General features: G+C 41.1%; 1 protein-coding gene across 1 annotated transcript in view; it reads right to left on the reverse strand.

Moving 5' to 3' along the window:
- Positions 1–10,622: 10,622 nt before the first annotated feature.
- PPP1R9A (protein phosphatase 1 regulatory subunit 9A) overlaps positions 10,623–26,369 on the reverse strand; it is a 98,922-nt gene continuing 83,175 nt past the window's right edge. Inside the window, exons 13-15 of the mRNA XM_081971657.1 lie at positions 23,739–23,858; positions 21,425–21,607; positions 10,623–11,859 (exon numbers count right to left, since the gene is read on the reverse strand). Coding sequence (XP_081827783.1) covers positions 11,647–11,859; positions 21,425–21,607; positions 23,739–23,858 — 516 coding nt within the window. The 3' untranslated portion in view covers positions 10,623–11,646. The remainder of the gene's footprint in view (positions 11,860–21,424; positions 21,608–23,738; positions 23,859–26,369) is intronic.

Below are 26,369 nucleotides of genomic sequence, written 5' to 3' on the forward strand. Positions count from 1 at the left end.
TTATTCCACTCAAAATCTTGCACTTTTCCATTGTCAAGTGTATTAAGACATCTGCAGCTCTTTTTAATCAGTCTTGCATTGACTATTGATGGGTCAAGATCATCTCTTAACAACAACAAAAAAGTGGGAAGAAGGCAGAGAGATGGTGAGAATATCTTCCTGCTATATAGCAATCTCCCAATTTTGTTTTCAGACAATTATTTTCTACTGATCTTTCATTACCATTCTTTTAATTCTGAAATTCTTCCTGATAGTACTAGCCTAGTCATTTAGGAGTTACATTTTTTTTTAAAAAAAAAGCTTCACTACATATTATGTAGATAATTTAAAATTGTTACTTTCTCAATCCAATTTATCTCACAGGGGTTTTGCTGAATAAAGTTGGAATAAAGTAGGAGCTGCTTTCATGCTTTTTGGGGACAGACTGGGCACAGTAACAAATAAACTACTCTGGAATGGAAGGAATATGTGCTTTCATTAACCAGGCAGCGGATCAATTCCCTGTTGTGGCACAGAATTCTTGAACTTTCATTGTCCTGAAAAGTTATGTTTAAAAAAATCACAAAAATGCTGAAAATAAAAATATACTTTCAAAGCATTTTGGTAACCAATCTGAAGTACATCCATACTCTGGTCCCAGCTACACATTAATGCATAATTTTATAAATTGAAGTTGGTTAGCAGTACTTTCACATGTTGCAAACCCTCTACTGTTTCCAACTAAATTGAAAAGCAATCAGTTATTACTAACATGCATTTGAGTTTCAAATTTGTGTTACCTCTAGGTGGACCAAGGATTCTAATCCTATCTTACATTTTTGTACTGTCAAGTTTAAATGTGATGTGGGAACAAACAAAATGCTAAGTTCAAAATTATTTTAAAACCATTAAAGGGTTGGCTTGTGATCCTTTGTTAATAGCCAAGGATGATGATTTATGTCTTCCAGGCATATATACAGCTCTTAATGCTGTTGTAAATGAAAGTTCATTTTAAAAGCTAGCTGCAAAGTTTCTGGTGAAAAAAGGAGTTAAGAAATGAGACACCCTTCGCTGTATTTTTTTTAGTTACTCTTTGTTCATACATCATTTAATACAGTATTTTCTTTCTTTAGATTTAGATTTTTTTTAAAGGAATTCATTGGCTTTATCTAAGCATAGTGTTCCTCTCCATTCACTTTTCCTTTGGGTATTAGTTTTGCAATCATTCTCATTCATTCTTTGTGACTCCAATTAATGTACTTTTTTCATACTGATTTTGCATTCAGTCGCTACTCAGTTTTGATCCTCTTACGTTGAAGCACACATGCCCCCATTCCTATTGCATTCCACTTACCTTTATGGTCCTGGCATATCCTTAGCTCTCTCCTATATAATGTGGGCAGATGCATATTTCTATTGACAGACCTGTTTTTCCCCAATGCTTATTTCTCACTACTTTTCTCTTATCTTTTGTGGATCTTAAAATGCTTCTACCTTTGTTTCTCATTTCCAATACCTGCTCTACCAAGAAGCACACATTTACTGACTAATCCATTCAGCCTTGTGTGACTAGGTGGTTTACATTTCAGTTCATCATATATACAATCCATTATGAGAACAAACTCATTAAAGCTTTAGATCACCAATTCCCGTATAACTTTTTTGCTAGCCTTTTACTTGCTCTATTTTTTTTTCTGCTATTGATGGATTTTTATAAATCCAATCATGCATATTCTCCAGGTCATGTGGGTAATTGCCCAGTCAGAGTTCCTACTCAGCAGGGGCAGCTGCAAAGATGTGTCAAGAAGCAATTGCGACCCTGCTATGAAAGCTCTGACCTTTTATTAGGCATCACATTGCCCAGTGCATGCAGAAAAGGGGCTCGGGATTTCTGGGTCAGAACCACCATTTTGATATATTAGAATAATAGAGTTGGAAGCAACCTTGGAGATCTTCTAGTCCAGCCCCTTGCTCAAGCAGGAGACTCTATACCAGTGATGGCTAACCTTTTTGTCATCGCATGCAGAAAGCGCATGCGTAGCCCGTGCACATGCATGCACCCATAATGCAATGTGTTCATTATAACCCCCGCGCCCCTGCCCATTCACATGTGACCCCCGCGTTCCCCCCGCGCAAGCACCGACACTCCCCCATTCCATTTTGGGCGTAGTAGGCCTCCCTTCAGTCTCCTAGAAGCAAAAACAGACTACTCCGCTCCCCATGCTCTCCCCCACCCCCACACCTATATGCATGACCTCCCATCTGCTGTGCATGCGTGTGCATCTCCCGCAAGCCCCCTCCCCCATGCATGCATGGCAGAGACCCAAACATCAGCTAGCTGGCAGGAGGCACACGCACATTCACAGTGGACCTGAGCTGGGACGATGGCTCGCATGCCCGCAGAGAGAGCTCAGCATGCCACCTGTGGCATAAGTTTGTCACCACAGCCCTATACCACTTTAGACAAGTGGTTGTCAAAAGCTGCAGTGATGGAACACCCACAATCTCTGAAGACAAAATGTTCCACTGGTTAATTGTTCTTATCATTGGAAAGTTTCCCCTTAATTTCAAGTTGTTTCTCTCCATGTTCAGTTTTCATCCATGGCTTCCTGTCCTGCCTTCAGGTGTTTTGGAGAATAGGTTGACCCCTTCTTAATTGTGTCAAATATTGGAACACTGCTATCAGGTCACTCCTAATCATTCATTTCATTATACTAAACATACCGTATTTTTCGGAGTATAAGACGCACCTTTTTCTCTCAAAAAAGAGGCTGAAAATCTGGGTACATCTTATACACGGAATGCAGCATTTTTGGCCTCCTGAAACACCCCCCACTTCACCAAAATGACTGTGCATAGCTTGTAGGAGGCTTTCAGAGATTTCCTGGGGGCTTGGTAGGGCAGAAATAAGCAAAAAATGGGCCATATTTTGCTCAATTTTGCCGTTCTCCCGCCCCCAGGAGCACTCTATAAGCTTCCTAATGCCCTTTTTTGACAAAAAATGGGCTCGGTTTTTTGCTCATTTTTGCCTCTTCAAAACCTTGGTGCCTCTTATACTCCGAAAAATACAGTACTCAATTCCTGCAACCATTCTTCAGAGGAATTGATTCACACGAATTGAAATTCATATTTTGATTTCCCATCTTTCATGCAGTGTGTGTAATGTAGTGGTGAATTTAACAGAACAATATGCTCACCTAGTTCTGTTCCAATTCTAATTCTGGTGGAGAATGGTGCCCTCTACTGGACAAAGATAAGCAGAGGTTTTTCTGCAGGAATGTAATATGTTGAATTTGAACTGATCTCTTATTATGGACTTTCCATAGACTTATTTTTATTCAGAAAAGCTAAGTGTACAAGTGCAAAATGCATTTCTAAGGACAAAAGAACCATTTTCATTTGTAAGTGACATCACCATGACCTTTTAATATTACTTGGGGGTGGTTAAGTGCATATCTCTACTTGCTCTTAATAACAGCACAAACATGGCGTACTAACTCAGTTTTGCTCTTACCGTTCTCTTCCTCTTCTTCCCAACCTATGAGCAGGGCCGGATTTTCCTATAGGCTAACTAGGCTTCAGCCTAGGGCCTCAAGATCAAGAGGGGCCTTTTATTTTTATTTATTATCCATGTCACATTTTTTTATAAAGGTTAGTACCAATTACATGTTTCATTTAATATATTGATATATATCACAGTAATGATGTATTTTATTATCTCTCATCGTAATTTACAAACTTAAAATTGGGAGGTGAAAGGGCCCCATAAGTGGAATAGCCTAGGGCCTCTTTTCATCTAAATCCGGCCCTGCCTATGAGTATGATAGTTTAAATTTTCCTCAGCTGTATGTCTTTGTAGATATTTTGTCCCTTGCCTGGCATAGTCCAAGAGCAACATCAAAGCGTGTGACATCTGCTGGATGCTTGGAACAGAGACAATTGAAAACAAAGCAAGAATTGGTGATCAGGACAGCTTATTTCAAGATAGTTTAGCTTTCTGTTGATTCTATGATGCATAGGTAACAATTGAACTCTTTTGTAAGAGAAAAGGTCTGATGGAAAAATGAATTCTACTTATTTATTTGTTTTATAAAATGTATTGGCTTCCCTTCCTATAATACTTTTATTGCTTTTTTTTTTTTTTACTGTCCATTGCCTTAAAAAAAAAACAGTTACAAGTGAGTTGCTTGTAATTGCAATCTTGAATATTTCTGTTTTACTCTCACCCACTCCATCCTGGGGCAACAATACTTCCAACCATAAATGATCGGTGCCTAAGTATAAAAGGAAAAACCAAGGTACATTGACATGGTAGCTAGTTATACAATGATTATGTAATTAGCCTGATAGTTTTTTTAAAAAAAGGATTGCAAGAACCCTGTTAGCTCCACTCCATAGAACAACTGGAACTAATTCAGTGATGGCAAACCTATGACATACATGTCAAAAGTATCATGCCACATTTTGGGTGACATGCCAGCATTCAACAAGCTCCAACAATTAATCTAGAAAGCACACACTGTTGTCCCAATTCTTGGAGGTGTGGAGGCAAACTAGAACCTCCAAAAATTGCATGGGAATGGGGCATGATTTTTACTCACAAGTCCTAAAAGATTATAGACATTTTCTGAAGAAAAAGCCAAGAATTCCTGGAGGAGCAGCATACTTTTAGCTCAAGATTGAAGTTCATTTTGTTTTCCATTATGGATAGAATGACCTACATTTCAGCCTGGATTTTTTCTGTAACTTAGGTAAGATGATGACTATACACTTCAAAATGACCAATTCAGCTGATGAGTTTTAAAGTTTTTTTTATTGCATTCATTGTCTAACAATACTTGTTGTCAATAAAGTTATATACACCAACAAATCAATCACAAACTTCAAAAATCCATAATACAAACAGAAACTGCCTTTTTTGTTTTATGCCTCCAAATGTAGAGAGAATATTTTTCTGGGAACTTATTTAAGGAGAAATTGAGAAAGTACAAACATAGCGCTTCAGCATCTTTCATGCAAAAAGATCTGACACTCAGATGTACAAAATGAAATATCAGGATTACATGCAATTGATACATTACAACCTCCAAAATAGCTCTGCCATTTATTCCTTTTTGACCAACAAAACAAAGTTTAAAGCCACAGGACCCAGGCATAAAGAGGATTTGAATTTAAACTGCTTTAATTTAGGAATATAGTTTGTTCTGGAATATGGCTTTACAAAAACAGGAACTAAAATGTGTAACAGTGAGCATTTTTGAGAATTTCCTCAGTGTACTGACTTAGTTTCCTTCCTTTTCATTTTATTTTTTGTCCATTATGGGGTCAGCTTCAATAGACTCAAGTTAATCCTAGCCCTAAATACCACACGTCCACTGTAAGTTATCTCAGGGTTCTGAAATTATTGATAACACAGCAGCACTTCCACCAGGAATCAGCATAACTTCACTAGATTTTATAAGCTTTCTTACTTCTTTTCTGTCTTGATTGTCACAGCATTATGAAGACATCAGGAGAATACGAATAAGTTATGAATACATATTTTGACATCTTTCTAAGGTGACTTACCTGACATGTTTGGAAGGGGGGAGGGGTTTACCATGAGAAAGATGCATGTTACGATTGTCTTCCAGATGACTTGCACCTTCTACTGTTACCCTTACAGAATCATATAAATGATAAGGATAGCAAGTGTATTGAAATAATTAGTTATTGCATAATAGTCTTTTCTAAAAGTTCATATGAAAGAATCAATAATTAACAATTAAAAAATAATTTTCAGTGATTAATAAGTTATGTGTACTGCATAATTTACACCCACAAAAGTCTCTTACAAGAATGCCTCTTCTTACATACAAGAGATTGTTGGACAGTGCATTTTCAGAGCCGTATCACAGACATCCAAATAGATATTGTTCCAGTATCACACAAATACAATAAAATCAAGAAGAGTCATTAACTGAGTATGATTTAGCCACATAAATATGGTTGATACTAAAGATATCCAGAAGGAACATTAACAAATGTAACTTCAAAGCAGAATTTTCCTAAAATCTCAGATCCCACATTATTAAATTTATAACAGGCAGCTTCACTTATTAATTCCCAGAACAGTGCATGACTAAATTCATTTTTAGGGCTTGATGGGTTGTATATATAATTAAATGTTTACACCCAAGTCAGTGGTGAGTTGCAGGTGGTACGCTCTGGTCCGGGCGTACCGGAGGGCGTACCGGAGCCTGCCTCGAGCACCGGGTACCGTTCCGGTACGGTGCTCTGGAGGGTCCACCTGCCTGCCTGAACTCCTTACTGTGTTTTAAAGCTGCCGGCACTTCCACACACACGCATGGCGCGTACAGTGCCTCTGTGATGCTCTGCTGAGCAGCTGGAGCGTCGCGGAGGCTTGCGGAAGCGTCGTTTCCAGTTACAATGCTTGTGCATGCTGCGCACGTGCATATGGGTAACCCTGGGGTCGTTCCAACCGTACCGGTTGGAATGGAATCCGGAACCCACCAGTGACCCAAGTGGACTCTTGTGTAAAGATATATAAACAAATACGTTTCTTACCTTGCTTGAGAACATTATAATGAAAGTAGTGCCTAAATTGACCATTGACATAAAAGATTCAAAACCTTAACTGCTAGTTATGCAAATCATTCTTCACTAAGATGCTTGCTTGATAGCACTCTGGAAACTGCTGTTACTTGATACTGTCTCACTGGATCTGACAAATTATTTTCATGTCAAGGACCAAATCCAGTGAGTAAGCCAAAGTGCAGATGGCAGGCAGTAAGGCAGAGGTCACCCTGTGTCTTTGTAAATAACACATCCTCGCTAAAGATTTGTCCTCTATACTTTAAGTTGAACAACCGCAAAATGTCAACCAATGCCTTTGGACAAAAAGATTTAAATAGTAATTCAAGGAGCCTTTTGGGGTTTTAAATTTCACGACTGTTTTAATTAACACACGAGGCTAATGAAAGATCAGCAGCAGAGGTAAATTTTTTAGCCATTTCTGCCTTAGTTCAGGAAAGATGCAAGAATAAAGCAACAAAGCTCATATTTCAAAAAGGGAAAGACACATCAACTAGTACCAGTGCATAGGATTATTTGGCAAGTAATTATTCTTCCAGATATTTTAGCTGGACAACCTGTGGGATTTGCTGAGTTACATGGGTTCCCTCGCCCCATTCAAGAGCCATGGTGGCACAGTGGTTAGAATGCAGTACTGCAGGCTATTTCTACTGACTGACTGCTGCCAGCAGTTCGATTCTGACCGACTCAAGATTTACTCTGCCTTCCATCCTTCTAAGATCAGGTAAAATGAGGGCCCAGATTGTTGAGAGCAATATGCTGACTCTGTAAACTGGTTAGAAAGGGCTCTAAAGCACTATGAAGCAGTATATAAGTCTAAGTGCTGGTGCTTTTCTCAGTAGGTATCTTAAGTCAGAGCTGTATCATTAAAAGTTTTACTTTATAGATATTGGGAGTCTTGTAAAGGTTTACTCAACAACCAATATACAAAAATGTTCCCAGTACAAAAGTGAAGGTCAAGAAGCACATTAGAGATGAATCCTGGGCAAGAGAGGAATGGAGAAGGACCTCAATCTTTTGAGGCAGGGATTGCTAATCTTCTTTTAGTTTTACTTCTTTCATCTCCAGTTACCATATTTTTGGGAGTATAAGACACACCCTTTTCCCCCCAAAAAGGAGGGTGAAAATCTGGGTGCAACTTATACACTGAATACAGCATTTTTGGCCTCCTGAAACCTCACCCTCTTCGCAAAAATGGACATGCAGTGGGTTTGGGAGACTTGCAAAGTGCTCCTGGGGGCTGGGGAGGGCAAAAATGGTGAAAAACAGGCTGTTTTTGCCGCCCCAGCCCCAGGAGCACTTTGCAGGCCTCGCAAACCCTCTGCATGCCCCATTTTCCACAAAAAAGAGACATGCAGAGTCCTGCAGAATGCAAAAACATTTTAAAAAATTTATCTCTTCAAAATCTTGGGTGTCTTATACTCCGGTGCGTCTTATACTCTGAAAAATACAGTACTATTTCTCTAGTAGTCTGGATACAGCTTGGTTGTGGGTACATTTATTTTATTTATTTAAGAAAATGTGCATAGCTGCCCACTTGTGGTCAATGACTCTGGGCAGCTTACAAAAATAAACACCCAATATACAAACAATAAAAACCAATAAGCCATCCCCCACCATTCCCTGGTAACACCAATCAATCATACAAGCCACTTGGGCTCCATCACATTCTGGGTTCCCCCAGCCTACTGGCAAACCTAGGGTCTTGAGGGCCTAGTGAAAGAGTATCGAAGTCAAGGCCAATCTAATCTCTGCAAGAATGATGTTCCAAAGGGAGGAAGTCACCATGGAGATGGCTCTTCTTCCGGGTCCTGACAGAGGTGCCTCCTTAGGACAGGGGACATGCAACATACCCTGCCTGCCCACTCTGATTGGTCGGTAGATGTGACCAGGAAAAGACGGTCTTTTAGCTAACCTAATAAATATTTGATCTGTTTTGGAATCCTTCAAGATTTTAACAAAGAAAAGAAGGAAGACTTAATTCTGCTTCATGTTAAAAACTACTACAACAATCCAGACAATCAATACATTTATCTATTGCTTTATTTATCTGTTTTCCTGTAACAATCCAGATAATCAATAGATGTTAGCAAAGATATATCATCCAGGGGTGGGTTCTGGCTTCTGCTACTGCCAGTTTGCTCAGGGATGTGCTTCGGGTGTATGTGCCTTGTGTTGCACATGCACAGTAGTAAAATAATTCTGTGCATGCGCAGAAGCAAAAAACAAGATGGTGGCGCCTATGGCTCTGTCGATACAACTGGTTCAGGGGCACGGCAGGCCAAATTGTCCAGCAAGCACTAGTTAAAGAAGTGCAGGTCTTCTACAATGTATACTTGTGAAGAGAATAGTGTTGTTATTAGGCAGACATGAGCAGCCAGGCTCACCTTTACTATAGTAATTCCTATTTAAAAAAAGATTAATGGGCAAAGATTAGAAGCATTGTCACAAACATCTTGAGGGAGGAAAATGAAGAGGCAAAAAGAAAAGCAACAATAAGGTATTTTTTGGCTCTTACCAGTGGAGACTCAAGGTTTTGTTCGATCCGTTCTGTATCTTTTATTTACGCAGCAGGAATGTTAATTTCATATATTTCTTTCTTATGTATAAATAATTACTTTTACTTTAAAAAACTTAAAATTCAACGCTCAGGTCTAAAATTATCACAAAACACAAAATAAGGGGATAATTTGCAGAACATACATCAAATTTGTTATCTGCAGCATCACACACTTACCAAGAAGGAATATAAAATAATTCTACCAAGCAATACATATTCCTCAGGAATCTTAGAAATACAAAATAAAGAACATAAATAGTATAAAGTAGAGTAACATATCCTTAGATGTTACTGATATATGCATCCATCTTAAATTATCAATAAACCTAACAAAAACAGAGGAAATGCATTTAATTTGATTACTAACTTCGGAGGTAAAAGAAAGTTGTTTTTCAAATATCCTTCTTTTGCTCAAACAGAACATTTAACTTCTGCAATAAACCATACAGTTTCCAACAGTTTCTAACCATTCTTAGGACTTTTTTGTCCAAGACAAGTGTCTTCCATTTGGTGGGTTTTTTTCCCCCTTTTTCTTTTGTACTTTTGGTCCTTTCTGGCTCAAAAGGAAATGTTAGGACCTTCAAGTTATCAGATATGCTGGCAAGGTTTTATTATTATAGCTGCAGGATTCAACTTGAATATTACAAACATAGAATTACTGAGTAGGATTGGAGAGGAATGAGGGTCCTGGCAATTATAAAATGCATATGGCATACAAAGCACCGCAAGTAGAGCATGCATAACAAAGCTACTGAGACTGAAATGGAAAGTTGAGCTTCTGTAGTTAAGCAATTCTCTTGTAAAAATTCCAGAATTAAGTCCAGGTAGGCCTTAAATAAAATCTGGATGCTAGCTAAATGATGATAACAAAATTCTTTTAAAGTAGTCATTCTTTAAAACCACCTATTTGTTTCCAAAACAGACTCCGTTTCAGTTCATAGTTCTATGTAATGCTAAACTCAGTTAGAACCAGATATTATCTATATTATTTTAATCAATTAAAAGGGAAACTGAGACTACAGTTCATTATTTGGAAAAATATTAATGACCACAATGGAAACAAACATCCTATTGATTTTAAAGGAGGGATAAGTTAAGTGAATGGTTAACCTCTCCAATGAAATCAATACAATCTTAAAAAACTTACTTTCACCTGGATCACCCCCTTAATACAACATGAATTATAATTCTTCTTAAGTCAAAGATTACAATGTTCTTTGACCCACCTATTTAAGCCTGAGCTTTCAATTCTACCTGTTATTTTTCTTAAGGGGAAAACATCCCAACTACATTTTTATAGCTATAGCCTTTTGCTCCAGTATTTTATTACGGGACAGTTGGCAATATTTTATTATTATTTGGCAGCTTAAAAAACACATTGCTTTTTAAATGGCAAAAATTCCTTCCTTCCTTTAGAAAAGAAAAACATTTGAAAGTGACTTTGAAAGTCAATTTCAGCAGGTAAAACCTCAGTTCTGCCAAGGAATATAATCAACTTCGGTTTCTGGTTTAAGGAAAGTCAAAAGGTATATCATCTTGCCGATCAAATAAATGTTAATTCTTTTAAGAAAAAGAAGAAAAGAAAAGGGTAGCATGCTGGAAAGTGTAATTAAATACCTTCCTCAAGGTAAACATTGAAAAATTGTACTTTATTACAAACCGACTTAGATTTTAGAAATCCAACTATACATATAAATTCAGAGAATAAATGTTACTCTCTAGTGTCACACAGCACATTAAGGCCTTGCTTTCATTGTTCCTTAGCTACCGTTCCTGGGAGGGGAGAAATGTGGGGTGCTGATAACAAAAGGACTGCCTTCCCCATTGAAATGCAAGGGGGTGACTGAACCCAGTTGCACTTATTATTTCAGTATCATTCCAGATCCTGACATGGCACTGTGCTGGGATGAAGCAGAATCCTCTCTCAGCACTGATGTAACATGCAGCCCACTTTGCAGAGGAAAAGATTGAAACATTTGATGTGTGTTGTTATCCATGTATAGTCACTAATACACAGTTCAGCTGGTTATTCCCCTTTGCAGATCCATTGAATCTTTTCTTTTAACCCTGGCCTGTTTCCAGGGCACTTTATAGTGTAAAAGTTACATAATTCTGTCTCTGAAGACAAACAAGGAGGCCCAATGCAAACGAGGACAAGTATGTCAGGGCAGCTTCGAGAGGTGAAAGAAGTAACATCCCCACCTGGGTTGCTGAATCAATAAAAAATAAAGCAACCGTGATCTGAATTGCCAAATACATCCCAAGTATCCACATGTTTACAGGGAAGGAAACTATAGCCCAGAGTTGGCTGGAGAATTCTGGGGTTTGAAGTCCACAAGTCTGAAAGTTGCCAGGTTCGAAGACCTCTGCTATAGCCAATCATGATTTGTTTCCCTTAAGTAAAGCTTCAGATACCGGTGCAAAGCTTTCTTTTTAATGAAGAAAACAGTGTTCACGGTTGATTTTCTGAAACCGTCTTCATGTTCTTAGAAAGCACAGTGAATTCTAGTGTCTTACTGCTCATTAGCCCCCTGAATTGGTTCCGATGATTGCTTTTCCAGCTTTCTGCACTTCCTTTGAAACTGATCGTTTTCCTTCTTCCTAAGTTTCTCCCTTTGCTTTTCCATCTTCTCTTGAGCTTTGCGGGCTTTTTCTAGATTTGCTTTCATTTCTTTAATTTTCTTTTTAATTACAGCTCTCTCCTGGGAAGAAGTCATACCAAGGAACTTTTTTTTTAAAAAAATAAAAGATAAACATGTTAATGTATGGCAAAATTACAGGTCCTTTAAAACGTAATTGGGAAATCACCATAAGCAGGGGCATGTTCTTTAATAGAACAGTAAATAATAATATTCTTGATCTATCAAAGTGACCCATTCAGGGAGGAAAAGCAAAACTACTATTACTAATATTATAACAGTGAAAATATGTTTACATCTGGGCATTAAGAGAAACACTTAATTCAATATTGATTCACATTTGAATTTCTCCAGATCAAAGGATCTATTATGGGAGCCAGGCTGATGTAGTAGTTAAGGTGCCAGACTACAAACTAGGAGGTGGTGAGTTGTAGTCCTGCCTTAGTTCTGAAAGGCAGCTGGGTGACTGTGGGCCACTCACCCTCAGCCCAACCCACTACACAAGGTAGTGTAAAAACAGAAAGAGGAAGGAGTATTAGGAGTGCTAAAAACAATAAAGGTGAGATATACATAAATATGCTGTGTGTGTTGGCTCATTAAAATTTAATTTTAACCAGTTTCCTCTTCTAATTTAAGTAAAGGTAAAGGTTCCCCTCGCACATATGTGCTGGTCATTCCTGACTCTAGGGGGGATGTGCTCATCTCCATTTCAAAGCTGAAGAGCCAGCACTGTCTGAAGACATCTCTGTGGTCATGTGACTGGCATGACTAAATGCCAAAGGCCCACGGAATGCTGTTACCTTCCCACCAAGGGTGGTCCCTATTTTCCTACTTGCATTTTTTATGTGATTTCAAACTGCTAGGTTGGCAGAAGCTGGGACAAATAACGGAAGCTCACTCCGTTATACGGCACTAGGGATTCGAACCACCAAACTGTTACCTTTCTGATTGACAAGCTCAGCATCTTAGCCCCTGAGCTACCGCATCCCTCCTCTCCTTTTTTTCTAATATACATGTTTCCATATAAATGAACATCTCAATCAAAGGTGGTATTCATCCAGCTCTTACAGGTTCTGGAGAACCGATAGCGGAAATTGTGAGAGTTAGGGAGGGAATGGGGATTTTGCAGTATCCTTCCCCTGGAATGACCACAAAGCCACCAGTAATAGAACCGGTAATAAAAAAATTTGAATCCCACCACTGATCTCAATCATTATTCCTCAGCTAGATTAATGCTGCCTAGCTTGGCTGGCATCACCTAATGTACAAATGCTACTAAAGCTGATTTCAAATACTTGATTTCCCAATCACTGTTGTGTTCTTGGCAGTCTGGTATGGTGAGACAAAGAACGAGGTGACAAAATGTTGGCAGCAACTATCAATGATCACATCTAGTTCCAAAAGAATTAGGAGCCTTAATATGAGTAACAGACATCACGGTATACTAAAGGGTTTTTGCAGATCAATAAAATGCACTGTGCAATGCTTTATCTAATAAGCTGTAACCTGATAAGCTAATATCGGCGAGGTCTCACTCACCATCTTCAGGCTGCGTTTTGGGCTTAAAGCATGGCCGGAGCTGCCATCTTTCTATAAATTTTGGTGGTGGGGGTGGAGTGCTGGCTTTGTTTCAGTAAGTGGAATGATTAATCACACTCATAGCAAGCAAGCAGGTGAATACCCTGCTGCAATTGTGAAAGAGAAGTGATGATCTATTTCTTTTGAAAACTTTTGAAAACTTTTAGTTTGCTGCCTTTTGATCCCGTGCTGGCAAGGCAAGATGGCACACTTCCGTTGTCTTTGTGCACTGTGAAATTTGACTCCACCCATAGAAATTGCTGGCATTTTGTCTTTGTCTCCGTGACACCCAGAAATATCTCTTGAAATACTGCACCTTGGACTTGGACTGATGGACTTTATTGTCTGGATTTGAACTATAGAAAAGTTGTCTATTGTCTGGACTGCCTGCCTCGTGATCTCTCTCAGCTATCCCCTGTTCACGTTGCAACCCCATCTTATGGACACAGACACCTCTGAGTTTCTCTTTACTAAGATGGCACCGAAAAGACCCCCACCTGGGAAACCAGGCTTTGCTGGCTCTGCTCCAACATCTTCAACGTCTAGCCCCAGTGGACAACAGACATTAACATCTCTACTACAAAAACCCCCTGAGGAGGACCTAACCCAGCAGTTGCTTCAAAAGATCTTAAAGGGGCAGGAGGAATTGAAAAATCAACTGAAAGAAATGAATGAGCAACTCAGAGACAACCAAAACCGAACGGCTCAAAACCCACAGAGACTGGAACTTTTGGAGGAGGGGATGGCTGAGATGAGGAGGGAGGTGAGGGGGGTCCAGAGAGGAAACCAAGAACTTGAGAACCATCAGATAAAAATGGAGTTTGAAAGGATGTCTTTTTTTCTTAGATTTCAAAATGTAATTGAGGCTGATGATGAAGATCTGAGGGAAAGCTATTGGCTGAATATATTAAAAAAGACAACAGATGGGATGGGATATTGACCTGGCCTATAGAGTCAACTCAGCCTACGCTAGAACACACAATGTTCCAAGGGAGGTTCACATTAAATTTCTTAGAAAGACTACAAGAGATGAGATTCTGAGTGCACAAAGGGGGCAAGTGTTAAAATACAAGGATAGAGAGATAGTCATTCTGAAACAAATTCCAAAGAAAATTAGAGATAAAAGAAAAAAATTTCGCTTTTAGCGAAGAAATTATACCAGAAAGGGATTTGGTTTAGATGGCTTCTCCCAGAAGGTATGCTGATATTTTGGGAGGACACTAGAGTTAGAATTAATACAATTATGGAGGCTGAGGCCTTCATGGAAAAAAACAAAGTGCTCCTAGATAAAACTGATGACATCACATGGGATATACAAGACATGGGAGGTGCTGGAGCTTTGCTGGTGGTGGGGGAAGAGGCAGCATCGAGAAAACCTAGATCACAAAAGTGACTTAGAAAAACACTGCAATTGCTGATACAGGGAATTCTTTTTTCTGTTGGATATAAAATAGATTGAAAATATTGGAAGATATAAGGTAAATATGCTGTCAAAAAATTGTTAAGTAGTATTTTACTTAATGTATTAACAAGTGAGGATTATGAGAGTAGGGGGGAGTGCCATTTCTTGCACAATGTAGCTGCCATAATTTGTACCCCTTTCCACCACCCTTTTTCCTAAAAATTTTGTAAAACTAATAAAATTTTTGTTCAAAAAAGTAAGTGGAATGATTGGTCGTGTGGTTGTATCATGATTGGTAGATTGGTGTTGATTGGTGCTGCTGTGAGTCCATTGTTTTGTGTTGTAACGGCCCGGGTGGTGGGTGGGGCTCGTTTGTTGACTAGGGCTGGTTTCCAGATATCTGATAGGTGGGAGGCATCGTCACGTTTATTCATGTTGTGGGGGTGTTTCTCTATTTCGATAGCTTCCATAGATAGAGAAATAGAGAAACACCCCCACAACATGAATAAACATGACGATACCTCCCACCTACCAGACATCTGGAAACCAGCCCTAGTCAACAAAGGAGCCCCACCCATCACCCGGGCCGTTACAACATAAAACAACAATGGACCCACAGCCAGTACCAATCAACACCAATCTACCAATTATGATACAACCACATGACCAATCATTCCACTTACTGAAACAAAGCCAGCACTTCACACCCACCCACCAAGATTTATAGAAAGGCAGCAGCTCCGAGAAGTTTAAGACCAAAACCCAGCCTGAAGATGGTGAGTGAGACCTTGCTGAAACGTTGCCAAGACAATCTCAATCTTACACGGGAAAAGACCCGAATACAAGACCAGCATACCTACACTCGTGAAAATCTACGAAAATCTCTCTGTGTGTGTGTGTGTGTGTGTGTGTGTGTGTGTGTGTGTGTGTGTATAGGGGACTGGAGACTAAAACATATGAAGAACGGTTGCAGGAACTGGGTATGTCTAGTTTAATAGAAAGAAGGACTAGGGGAGACATGATAGCAGTGTTCTGATATCTCAGGGGTTGCCACAAAGAAGAGAGAATCAAACTATTTTCCAAGGCACCTGAGGGTAGAACAAGAAGCAATGGGTGGAAACTAATCAAGGAGAGAAGCAACTTAGAACTGAGGAGAAACTTCCTGACAGTTAGAACAATTAATCAGTGGAACTACTTGCCTCCAGAAGTTGTGAATGCCCCAATACTGGAAGTCTTTAAGAAGATGTTGGATAGCTATTTGTCTGAAACGGTATAGGGCAGTGATGGCAAACCTATGGCACACGTGCCACAAATGGTACACGGAGCCATTTGTCAGGGCACGCAAGGCGCTGCCCTTTCAGCTGGCCAGCGCGCATGCACGCGCTGGCCAGCTGAGTTCACCTTTTTAAAAGCTATTTTTCGCCTTCCCCAGGCTCCAGAGGCTTTATAGGAGCCTGGGGAGGGCGAAAAGAGCCCCCCGCCCCCCCCGGAGGCTTTAGGGACCGTCCCTGAAGCCTTCGGAAAGCTTAAAACCACCCTCCGAGCAAACTGGACTTCCGGGTTGCTCGGAGGGTCGTTTTAAGCATTCCGAAGGCTTCAGAGACCGTCCGAGGCTTCCCTGATGCCTTCGGAGCGCTTAAAACGACCCTCCGAGCAACCCGGAACTCACTTCCGGTTTGCTCGGAGGGTGGTTTTAAGCGCTCTGAAGGCTTCAGTGAAGCCTCCAGACAGTCCCTGAAGCCTCCGGAGGGCCTCTGGGGGGTCGGGAGAGGCTCTTTTCGCCCTCCCCAGGCTCCTATAAAGCCCCTGGAGCCTGGGGAGGGCAAAAAAACATGTAAAAATGGGGGAGTCACACGTTGCATTATGGGTGCAGCACGCCCGCACTCGACCCCCCTGCGCTCCCCCCACTTGTGGCACGCGAGCCAAAAAAGGTTCGCCATCACTGGTATAGGGTTTCCTGCCTAGGCAGGGGGTTGGACTAGAAGACTTCCAAGGTCCCTTCCAACTCTGGTATTGTATTGTATTGTATTGTATATATCAGTGGTGGGTTTCTGCCAGATCGCACCGGATCACGCGATCCTGTTGGTCAATGAACCTGGAAGTAAGTTCCTGCCCCACCCCTGTCACGGGACGGCACTTGCCTGCGCTCCACCAGCTTGGGCGCGACCGGAGAAGTTTCTCTTCTCAGAAATGTCTTCAGTGGAGCGGTGGCAGCCTGCGCCCCTTTCAGGAACTCCACTGAGGAAACTTCTCCTGTCACGCCCAAGCTGGTGGAGCGCAGGGAAGCGCTGTCCCATCGCCAGGGAGACAGTGAGTGAGGTGAATCGCGTGGTTGCTCAGATTACACGGGTGCAGCCCAACCGGAGAAGTTTCTCTTCTCAGAAATGTCTTCTCGGGCAGCGCCCGTGTGATCTGAGCAACCACGCGATTCACCTCACTCACTATCTCCCTGGTGACGGGATGGCACTTGCCTGTGCTCCACCAGCTCGGGCGCGACCTGAGAAGTTTCCTCAATGGAGCTCCTAAAAGGGACGCAGGCTCAGCCTGCCAGGCTGCCACCGCTTCCACTGAAGACATTTCTGAGAAGAGAAACTTCTCCGGTGGTGCCTGAGCTGGTGAAGTGCTAGAAGGGGGTGGGGGGGGGAAGGAGTTGAAAGGACAAAAAGGAGAATGAAATGGAGAAAGAGGAGGTGGGGATAGTGGGATCCTTGCTGCTTTCTGAGCTTGGTGGTTTTCTTACAGACATTTCATTACCAAACTAGGTAACATCATCAGTGCTAGAAGGGAGTGGGGTTGTGGGGGGAAGGAGTTGAAAGGACAAAAAGGAGAATGAAAGGGAGAAAGAGGAGGTGGGGATAGTGGGATCCTTGCTGCTTTCTGAGCTTGGTGGTATTCTTACAGACATTTCATTACCAAATTAGGTAACATCATCACTGCTAGAAGGGAGTGGGGCTGTGGGGAAAGGAGGAGGAGGAGAAGTCGAAGGACAAAAAGGAAAAAGATAAGGAGAGAGAGGACTTTGGGGTCCTTTGGTGTTCTCTGAACTTGGCCGGCAAGCCCCTCCCACCCGGTCACATGGCTGGCAAGCCACTCCCACAAAGGAGGCCACACCCACAGAGTAGGTTCCAGAAATTTTTGAAACCCACCACTGGTATATATGTGTGTGTGTGTATACACACACACACACACACACACACACATATACACGTATACACGTATACACGTATACACATATACATATATACATATATATACATATATACATATATACCAGTGACGTGCGGTGACGTTTATGACTGGTGAGGCTGGTGACGTCATCAAACCACGTGGTTGCTCCGATCGCAGGGGCGCAGCCCAAACGGAGAAGTTTCTTCAGCCCCAGTCTCAATTAGCGCAGCCGCGGTCCCCTTCATCTTGCCTCAGGAAGGAGGGGAATGGGACCATGTGTGCAGGGGAAGGGGATCGCGGCTCTGCTAATCTGAGGCTGTGCACTGAGGAGCCGCCTGCACACATAGTCCCATTCCCCTTGGAAGGATCCCGGGCTCGCCCGATGTAAAAAATGCCTAGGTACCGTGTTTCCCTGAAAATACAACCTGTCCCGCACTCACTGACCTACGTTATCCTGAAAGCGCCAAGTTACAGGAGCCGGGGGTGGGGGGAGCGCTCACGTTGCTTGCCGCCTTCGGTATACTGCTAGGTTGGGGAGTGGCATTCTGTCCGGCCAGAGGGGAGAGTTGCCGGGCGGCTGCTCTCTTGTGAACTGGCTCCCAAAGAGCCGGGCACAGCCTCAGGGGCGAAGCAGCCATGAAGTAACCATGCTCACGAGCAGCCGCCCGGCAAATCCCCTCTCCAGCGGGAAAAGCACCATTCACTGACCTGAGCAGCCGCCCGGCAAATCCCCTCTCCAGCTGGGAAAAGCGCCATTCACCAAGCCCTTGCGCAGCTCTCCCAGGCCACTGCCGCTGGCTGCTGCTGCCCGCCACCGCCCGCCGCTGTCCCGCTCCGCTCCGTGCATAACATCCAAACTCCAAAACTTCCAGCATCGGCCGCTCTAGGAGTGCTCTCTATGGTGGGCTGGCTGCCGGACAGAGTTTTCCGGACAGAGTCTTCCAGCAGCCGGCCCACCATAGAGAGCACTCCTAGAGCGGGCGATGCTGGAAGTTTTGGAGTTTGGAAGTTATGCGCGGAGCGGGGCAGTGGCAGGCGGTGGCGGGGGGCGGCGGCGGGCGGCGGGCGGTGGCGGGTGGCGGGTGGCAGCGGCGGGCAGCGGCAGCAGCGGCGGTGGGCGGCGGGCAGCGGCAGCAGTGGCGGTGGGCGGCGGCAGCAGCGGCGGTGGCCTGGGAGAGCTGCACAAGTGCTTGGTGAATGGCCCACCATAGAGAGCACTCCTAGAGCGTGAGCGCTCCCCCCACCCCCGGCTCCTGTAACTTGGCGCTTTCAGGATAACGCTAGGTCAGTGAGTGCGGGACAGGTTGTATTTTTGGGGAAACACGGTACCTAGGCATTTTTTGCATCGGGCGAGCCCGGGATCCTTGCAAGGGGAATGGGACCATGTGTGCAGGCAGCTCTTCAGCCCACAGCCTCAGATTAGCAGAGCCGCGATCCCCTTCCCCTGCACACGTGGTCCCATTCCCCTCCTTCCTGAGGCAAGATGAAGGGGACCGCGGCTGCGCTGATTGAGGCTGGAGCTGAGGAGCCTCCTGCACACGTCCCATTCCCGTTGCAAGGATCCTGGGCTCGCCCGATGTAAAAAATGGCGAGATCGGCACACTTGGGGCTGCTGCTGAGATGTCCAGGGAGGCTAAACCAAGCCGCGCGCCTCTCCCAGCCACTTTCACGGCTTCCTGGAGTAATTCTTTTTTATTTTCATGATGAGAGTGGTGAGGCTCTGCCTCCCCTGCCTCCCCTGACTGCACGTCACTGATATATACATACATATATATACACACAGATACACACATATACATATACATATACATATACATATACATATATATACGTACGTACGTAGATACATACATACATACATACATACATGTGTGTATATATATATATATATATATGTGTGTGTGTGTGTGTGTGTGTGTGTGTGTGTGTGTGTGTGTGTGTGTGTTGTATTTGTGCTGATAAATAAATAAAGGGCATACCAGGGGTTGTAACACAAATACATACATACATACATACATACATACATACATACATATGTATTTGTGTTACAACCGTGGTATGCCTAAATATGGGAGGAAGGTCACTACTCCCTCTTTCTGTCCTTCGGCTCATCATAGAAGATCATGCAGGCAGAAAACCATATTTTTATTTTTAATGTTGCCTTTTTATATTTGTGTTGTATTTGTACTGATAAATAAATAAAGGGAGACTAGTATAGATCTATTTCGAGCTAATTAGCTCTCATCAGCTAGCCATACCCTTACTGGGATTTGAACCTATGAATATATATATATATGCTGGTTTTGTTGTATTTGGGTCTTTTCCCGTGTAAGGTTGAGATACACGGGAAAAGACCCGAATACAACAAAACCAGCATACCTACACCCGTGAAAATCTACGAAAACAAATATATATATATATTTCTAAGGGAAAAATCCTTCTGTATTGATAAATTACTTTGGTAATTTATTTTACTTTGGTAAGACTTTTGCTGTATGAGATGGCATAAAAGCATTTTAAAATGGATAAATATATAACTGTGTTTTCTAAAACCAAAACCATGTATGACTGCAACTGAGCCTGGAATTACATTAATAAGTCATGCCAATTGTTATTCAGGTTAGCATGTGACCAACCCAATTTTACCACAGTTTTGCAGAAGTTGTTAAGTGAACTTCATCAACTGAACCCATTGCCTGGAATGGCCATTTTATGTCAGAAAGCAGAAGTAAACATTGGTTTCCAGTGAAAAAGTCAGAAATTTTGATTATATGACCTTGGCCATAAACATGACCAAGTTGCTCAGCACTTAAAATTTGAACACATAACCATGAGAGAAAGGGCCCCTGGCCGTTAGAACTTTAAATCTAGGTTGTAAGTACCTTTTTTGGGGTCCATTGTACCTTTGTCTTTAAGCAACTAGTTGTAAATCTAGGACCGCCTGTACACTTATAGGACTAACATTCATTTAATTCTACCAAGAGATGCACTCAAATATGCAATAGTCAAGCATGGGAAAATTAGGAGATTCAGGCAGTTCAGATAAGTATTGTTAGTTTAAGCTGCCTACAAGAATCTGAGCTACTAACAGTCAAGAGAAATTCACAGGATTTAAGGATAGAAAGGAGTTCAAAGTGGGCTGGACTACTCTTGTGGGTCAGGATTAAATTCATGATATTGTAATGCCAGGTGTACTATCTCTACCCATTAATTTTCAAATTAAAAAGGATTTTGAAAAATAACAAATTAAACAATGAATATTAAATTGTTTATTAATTTTAATAGATAGCATTGTCCATCTAGGTATGATTTTTAGAGGTAATGAACTTTTCATAATTTCAATGGTTAACACTTCAGTTCTATAATTTAAACTTTCAGCAATTGGTATTGCTATAACTTATTGCTAAATCTTATCATCTCTATATATCAAGATTTTAATTGCATTTCCCATTACACATTCACATAAAATTCTAAATTATTTTTCCAACACCAAGAAGCAATTACCTTAAGTTTACTGCCATCCAGCTGAAGGAGACACTCGCCATTTATATTATGGGCTGTGAATTCAGAAATATAATGTTCTAAATTCAGGCTTTTTAACCAATTGGAGACCTGTTGCACACTCCATTCCGAAACAGCACAATTTGGAAACTGGCTGTGCTTGGGAGATTGTCCATCATCAAGAATCTATAACAAAAATGTTTTGCAATGCAAAGTTCAGCAGACCTGAACCATCAGATCATGGTGATAGTAGCAATCTTCAATATAATTTCAGTAGCATTCCAAATTAATTGTGAAATCATATCAAAATTGAAAACATATATTATTTGTAAAAATGTGCCTATAGCAAAATAACTAGTTGGGTGGTGGGTCTAACCAAACATTCAATTGCTTAATATTCTTTGGAGGGAGCAAACATTTGGAAAATCCTTTTAATATTTGAACTAAAATCTATTTATCATATTATTTTCATTTATCAGAACTATCACACGCTGATTTTGTAGAGTTCATCTGGTATGACAACGGTTCCACATGAGCAAATTTCATGCAATATTTACCATATTGAAAACCACATGCTAATACCTATACCTAATATATCACCTTTTACTTACTACATTTTATAGTAAGATATATTTCAACGAACTCAATACACCATGCAATAAAATGTCAACAAATAAATAGCTTACTATTGTCTCACCTCATCATCAATCATATCCAAGCTCTGAGAGATTCAGCATTAAAAACAATGGGAAATAAAACATTACAGAGAGAAACATATTCAGGGAATTTAAAAGTCCCTACATATAAAACCCCCAGATCTAGGCTGCAGACCTTCAGATGATCATTAGATGTCAACATAGAGACATATTTGCCACTGTGACACATTTAACATTTTGCTGCTATCTCCTAGGTTTCTGCCCTCTAGATCTGAAAGTCCAAGAGCTGATGCTGCAACTAATTTAATAACTGAAGATACCATTAACAATCTATTTTAAAACAAAATTTTATAGACATTTTGGTAGATAACCAATAGAACAGCGATGGCGAACCTTTTTTGGCTCACTTGTGAGCGCCGGGGGTTCGTGTGTGGGCGTGCTGCACCCATAATGCAATGCGCGACCCCCAACAAGCGATCCCATTTTTTGCATGCTTTTTCGCCCTCCCTAGGCTCCAGAGGCTTTATAGGCTTTATAGGCCCTCCGGAGGCTTCAGGGCCTTCCCTGAAACCTCCAGAGTGCAAAAAAACTGGCCCTATGGGCAAACCGGAAGTTTAGGAACGGACTTCTGGTTTGCTCGTAGGGCCGGTTTAAGCCCTCCGGAGCCTTCAGGGGCCTTCCAGAGGCTTCCCTGAAGTCTTCGGAGGATGAAAAATGATCCTACAAGCAAACCAAAAGTCACTTCCAGTTTGCTCATAGGGCCGGTTTAAGCCTTCCAGAGGCTTCCGGAAGCTTCCCTGAAGGCTCCAGAGGGCTTAAACCAGCCATATGAGCAAACCGAAAGTCAGTCCCTGAACTTCCGGTTTGCCCGTAGGGGCGGTTTTTTGCACTCCGGAGGCTTCAGAGAAGCTCCTGAAGCCTCTTGAGGGCCTCCGGGGGGGGCAGGGAGGCTATTTTCGCCCTCCCCAGGCTCCTATAAAGCCTCTGGAGCCTGGGAAGGGTGAAAAATGGGCTCAAAAAAGGCTAAAGTCAGCTGGCCAGTGCCCACATGCCTGCTGGCCAGCTGACAGGACAACACCTTGTGTGCCCTGACAAATGGCTACATGTGCCACCTGTGGCACGCGTCCCGTAGATTTGCCATCCTGGCAATAGAATCTTCTTTCCCATTTTTGCACATAGAAAATGCAATATATCACTTTATATTTATATTGCAATTTAGTAATATAAATGGCTCTTCTTTAAACAGGTTTCAAGATTCAGAATGAATTTGTTGTATTTTCTGAGCGGAAGGGATGTTAAACATTGTAAAAAGACGTGTGTGTGTGTATGTGTGAACATGCTTTTTCAATTTTATATTATGTCCCTTTTGAATTTATGTACTAGGTTACAATTTTAAAGATTATACACTGTTTTCTATCTATGCGTTTTCCTTGTTCCTTGATTTAAAACTCATTAGGTAATTACAACTGATTTCTTTCCTGCACAGGTTTTAGATTTTATTTCATGATCAGTAGCTTAGCATATGCATTAAGTTAATAATTATAAACAGCAGATCTAAACACAAACAAACAAACAAACACACACACACACACACAGAGTAACTAGTTCACAAGGAGCACAGAACTCATTTCCGGCTCTTTAAGTATATGTGGAGAAGATACCTCATTAGAAGATACAATTGTGGAATGTGAAAATGCTGGGGTTTTTGGTCCTGTTCCTAAGCCACTCAAATCAGCTGAACTCGTGCTGCTTGGGCTGAAGTCATCATTTAAATTGATATTCTGTAAGGGAATAAGAACAAAACAAAGACAATCAAGTCCAACAATAAATATTGGCCTGCAAGATTTTTTGTTCCTCCACGTTTATTGTGGAAGATATGCTGAATTGAAAGACCCCAATAAATTTCAACATGGGTTTATGCACCTTTAAAACTATTTCCAAAGACTGAAAACTCTTTATAGCACTTTTGCTGAAAATGGATAAAAATGAACTGCTGATTTCCAGATTAATTGATGAAAGGGACTTGTTTATAGGCAGAAGGGAACGATAATGTGTAATATGAGGAGATAAAATGGTTATTATGTTTGCAACAGATGCAAAAATTGGAAATTACTGTAAATATTTTTCCTTGCTTTTTTGTTAATTGCTTTTTCTTTTATTTCTTTCTTTTTTATTTCTTATTCTGTAGCTTTTACAATTTTTAATAGATTTTTTTTTATTTTTTTAAAAAACTGGAGACTTGGTGGAACAGGTTTAAAATTCGTATCAACATAGTAACAGCAATGACCTTTCGGTCTTCCCAGCTTTAATATTTGCTACCAAGACAATTTGTCCAAAGTAATATTGCAAATTAATTAACTATGGTTTACATTACCATGTTGTGACCTATAAAAACTTCAAATTCTCTTTTCTTTGTAGTCATTTTTTAAACTGATCTCAAAAGGATGATAGGGTACAGGGCTATTAAGTTTCTTTCACAGAGTGCTTCAAACATGTTCATATGATGCTGCAAGAAGGGAAACAAATACCAATGATAGCTTTTATTGTAGGCTCTGATTTTTATTTGTGCAATCTCACAACTATGAACCAAATTCAATCTGAAGGGCAGGTGAGTTCACTAGAAACTGAATATTACTAAAAATGGACCCAATTCCACCAAATCCTTAGAACTTCAGTCAATTCTTCACCCTTCCCATATCCCTGCATGTGTAAATCTTGGGAAGCCAAGGGAAAAGGCAATTTCCATCCCATAATAATGATGTATTGAGTTGAGAATAGAAATATCACTCTTAGGAAATAAATTTATAAAACACAAATCCAATCCTTTGCTTAGTGAGATGCGTGGATTATTAGAGAAAAAAATGACTACGTTTTCCCACAGCAAAACTATTGAGATCTGTTTTCATAATTCCATAGTAATAAAATTGTCTAAATTTATATTTAGCTGCTTCCTAAGAACTCCAAGGGATGCGGTGACTCAGTGGCTAAGATACTGAGCTTGTCGATTAGAAAGGTCAGAAGTTCAGCAATTTGAATCCCTACCGCCGGAGTGATCTACCATTACTTGTCCCAGCTTGTGCCAATCTAGCAGTTCAAAAGCATGTAAAAATGCAAATAGAAAAATATGAACCACCTTTGGTGGGAAGGTAATAGCGTTCTGTGCGCCTTTGGCATTTAGTCATGCCGGCCACATGACCACGGAGACGTCTTCAGACAATGCTGGCTCTTCGGCTTTGAAATGGAGATGAGCACCGCCCCTAGAGTCAGGAACGACTAGCACATATGTGCAAGGGGAACCTTTACCTTTAAGGAATCCAAACCTATAGTATTCTCCATTTTGTGGTCTTGGCATTCTCCAGAACTCTGCACTCTAGTTATCTCTACTTTTGGGATAAGTAGGAACATATCCAGGTTCTCAACCCTTCTCCAGTTTGACCCTCCAATCTCTGAGAATTTTCTATTACCCTTCTCTTCCCAACAACTCAGTGGAAAGTGAATCAAATGAAATTGTGAATAAAATGGGTTTCAAATATGGTCTGCAGCAACAACATTATAGGATCAGCATAAAATATGCTGTTGGGGTGGAAGGGGGAATTTTATCATTCTGGATCAGATATTAATCTGTTTTAAGACATATTAAAAATCCCTGACAGTTGGGAGTCAGGGAGCATATAAATTTAAGTCCAACCAAATGTTAATATAAAGGAACAGAATAATAGAGTTGGAACGTCTTCTAGTCCAATCCCCTGCAGTAGCAGGAACTCTGTATCATTTCAGATAAATAGTTGTCCAATTTGTTTTTTTTAAAACCTCCAAAATGAGTACCCAGAACCTTTGGAGGCAAGTCGTTCTACTAATTAACTGTTGTCACAGTCAGGAAATTTCTCCTTAGTTTTAATTTGGTCTCTCCTTGATTAATTTCCATCCATTGCTTATTGTTCTGCCCTTAGATGCATTTAAGAATAAGTTGATCCTCTCTTCTCGGGGGAAGCCCCTCAGATATTGGAACATGTTCTTTTTATTAAACAATTCCTGTGGTTTTGCTGACTTCTATTTCACAACTAGGATTCATCCTTTCGTTTCCTTCCCTTGCCTCTCTCCTTCCTCCCTCCCTTCTTTTTCCTTCCACATTTAAGTACTGCTTTGTTCAAATGAAGTTCTTTTATATTATTGCCTGAGACACGAACTATGAAACATAGAATAACATTGTTCGAGTTCTGACTCCTTGATACAATTATGACATCTCTTTTGACTATCTTGGAAGAGTACAACTTACATCATCAAATGACTAG

Source organism: Natrix helvetica (genome assembly GCF_964273705.1).
Source record: "Natrix helvetica genome assembly, chromosome: Z".
Classification (NCBI taxonomy): Eukaryota; Metazoa; Chordata; class Lepidosauria; order Squamata; family Natricidae; genus Natrix; species Natrix helvetica.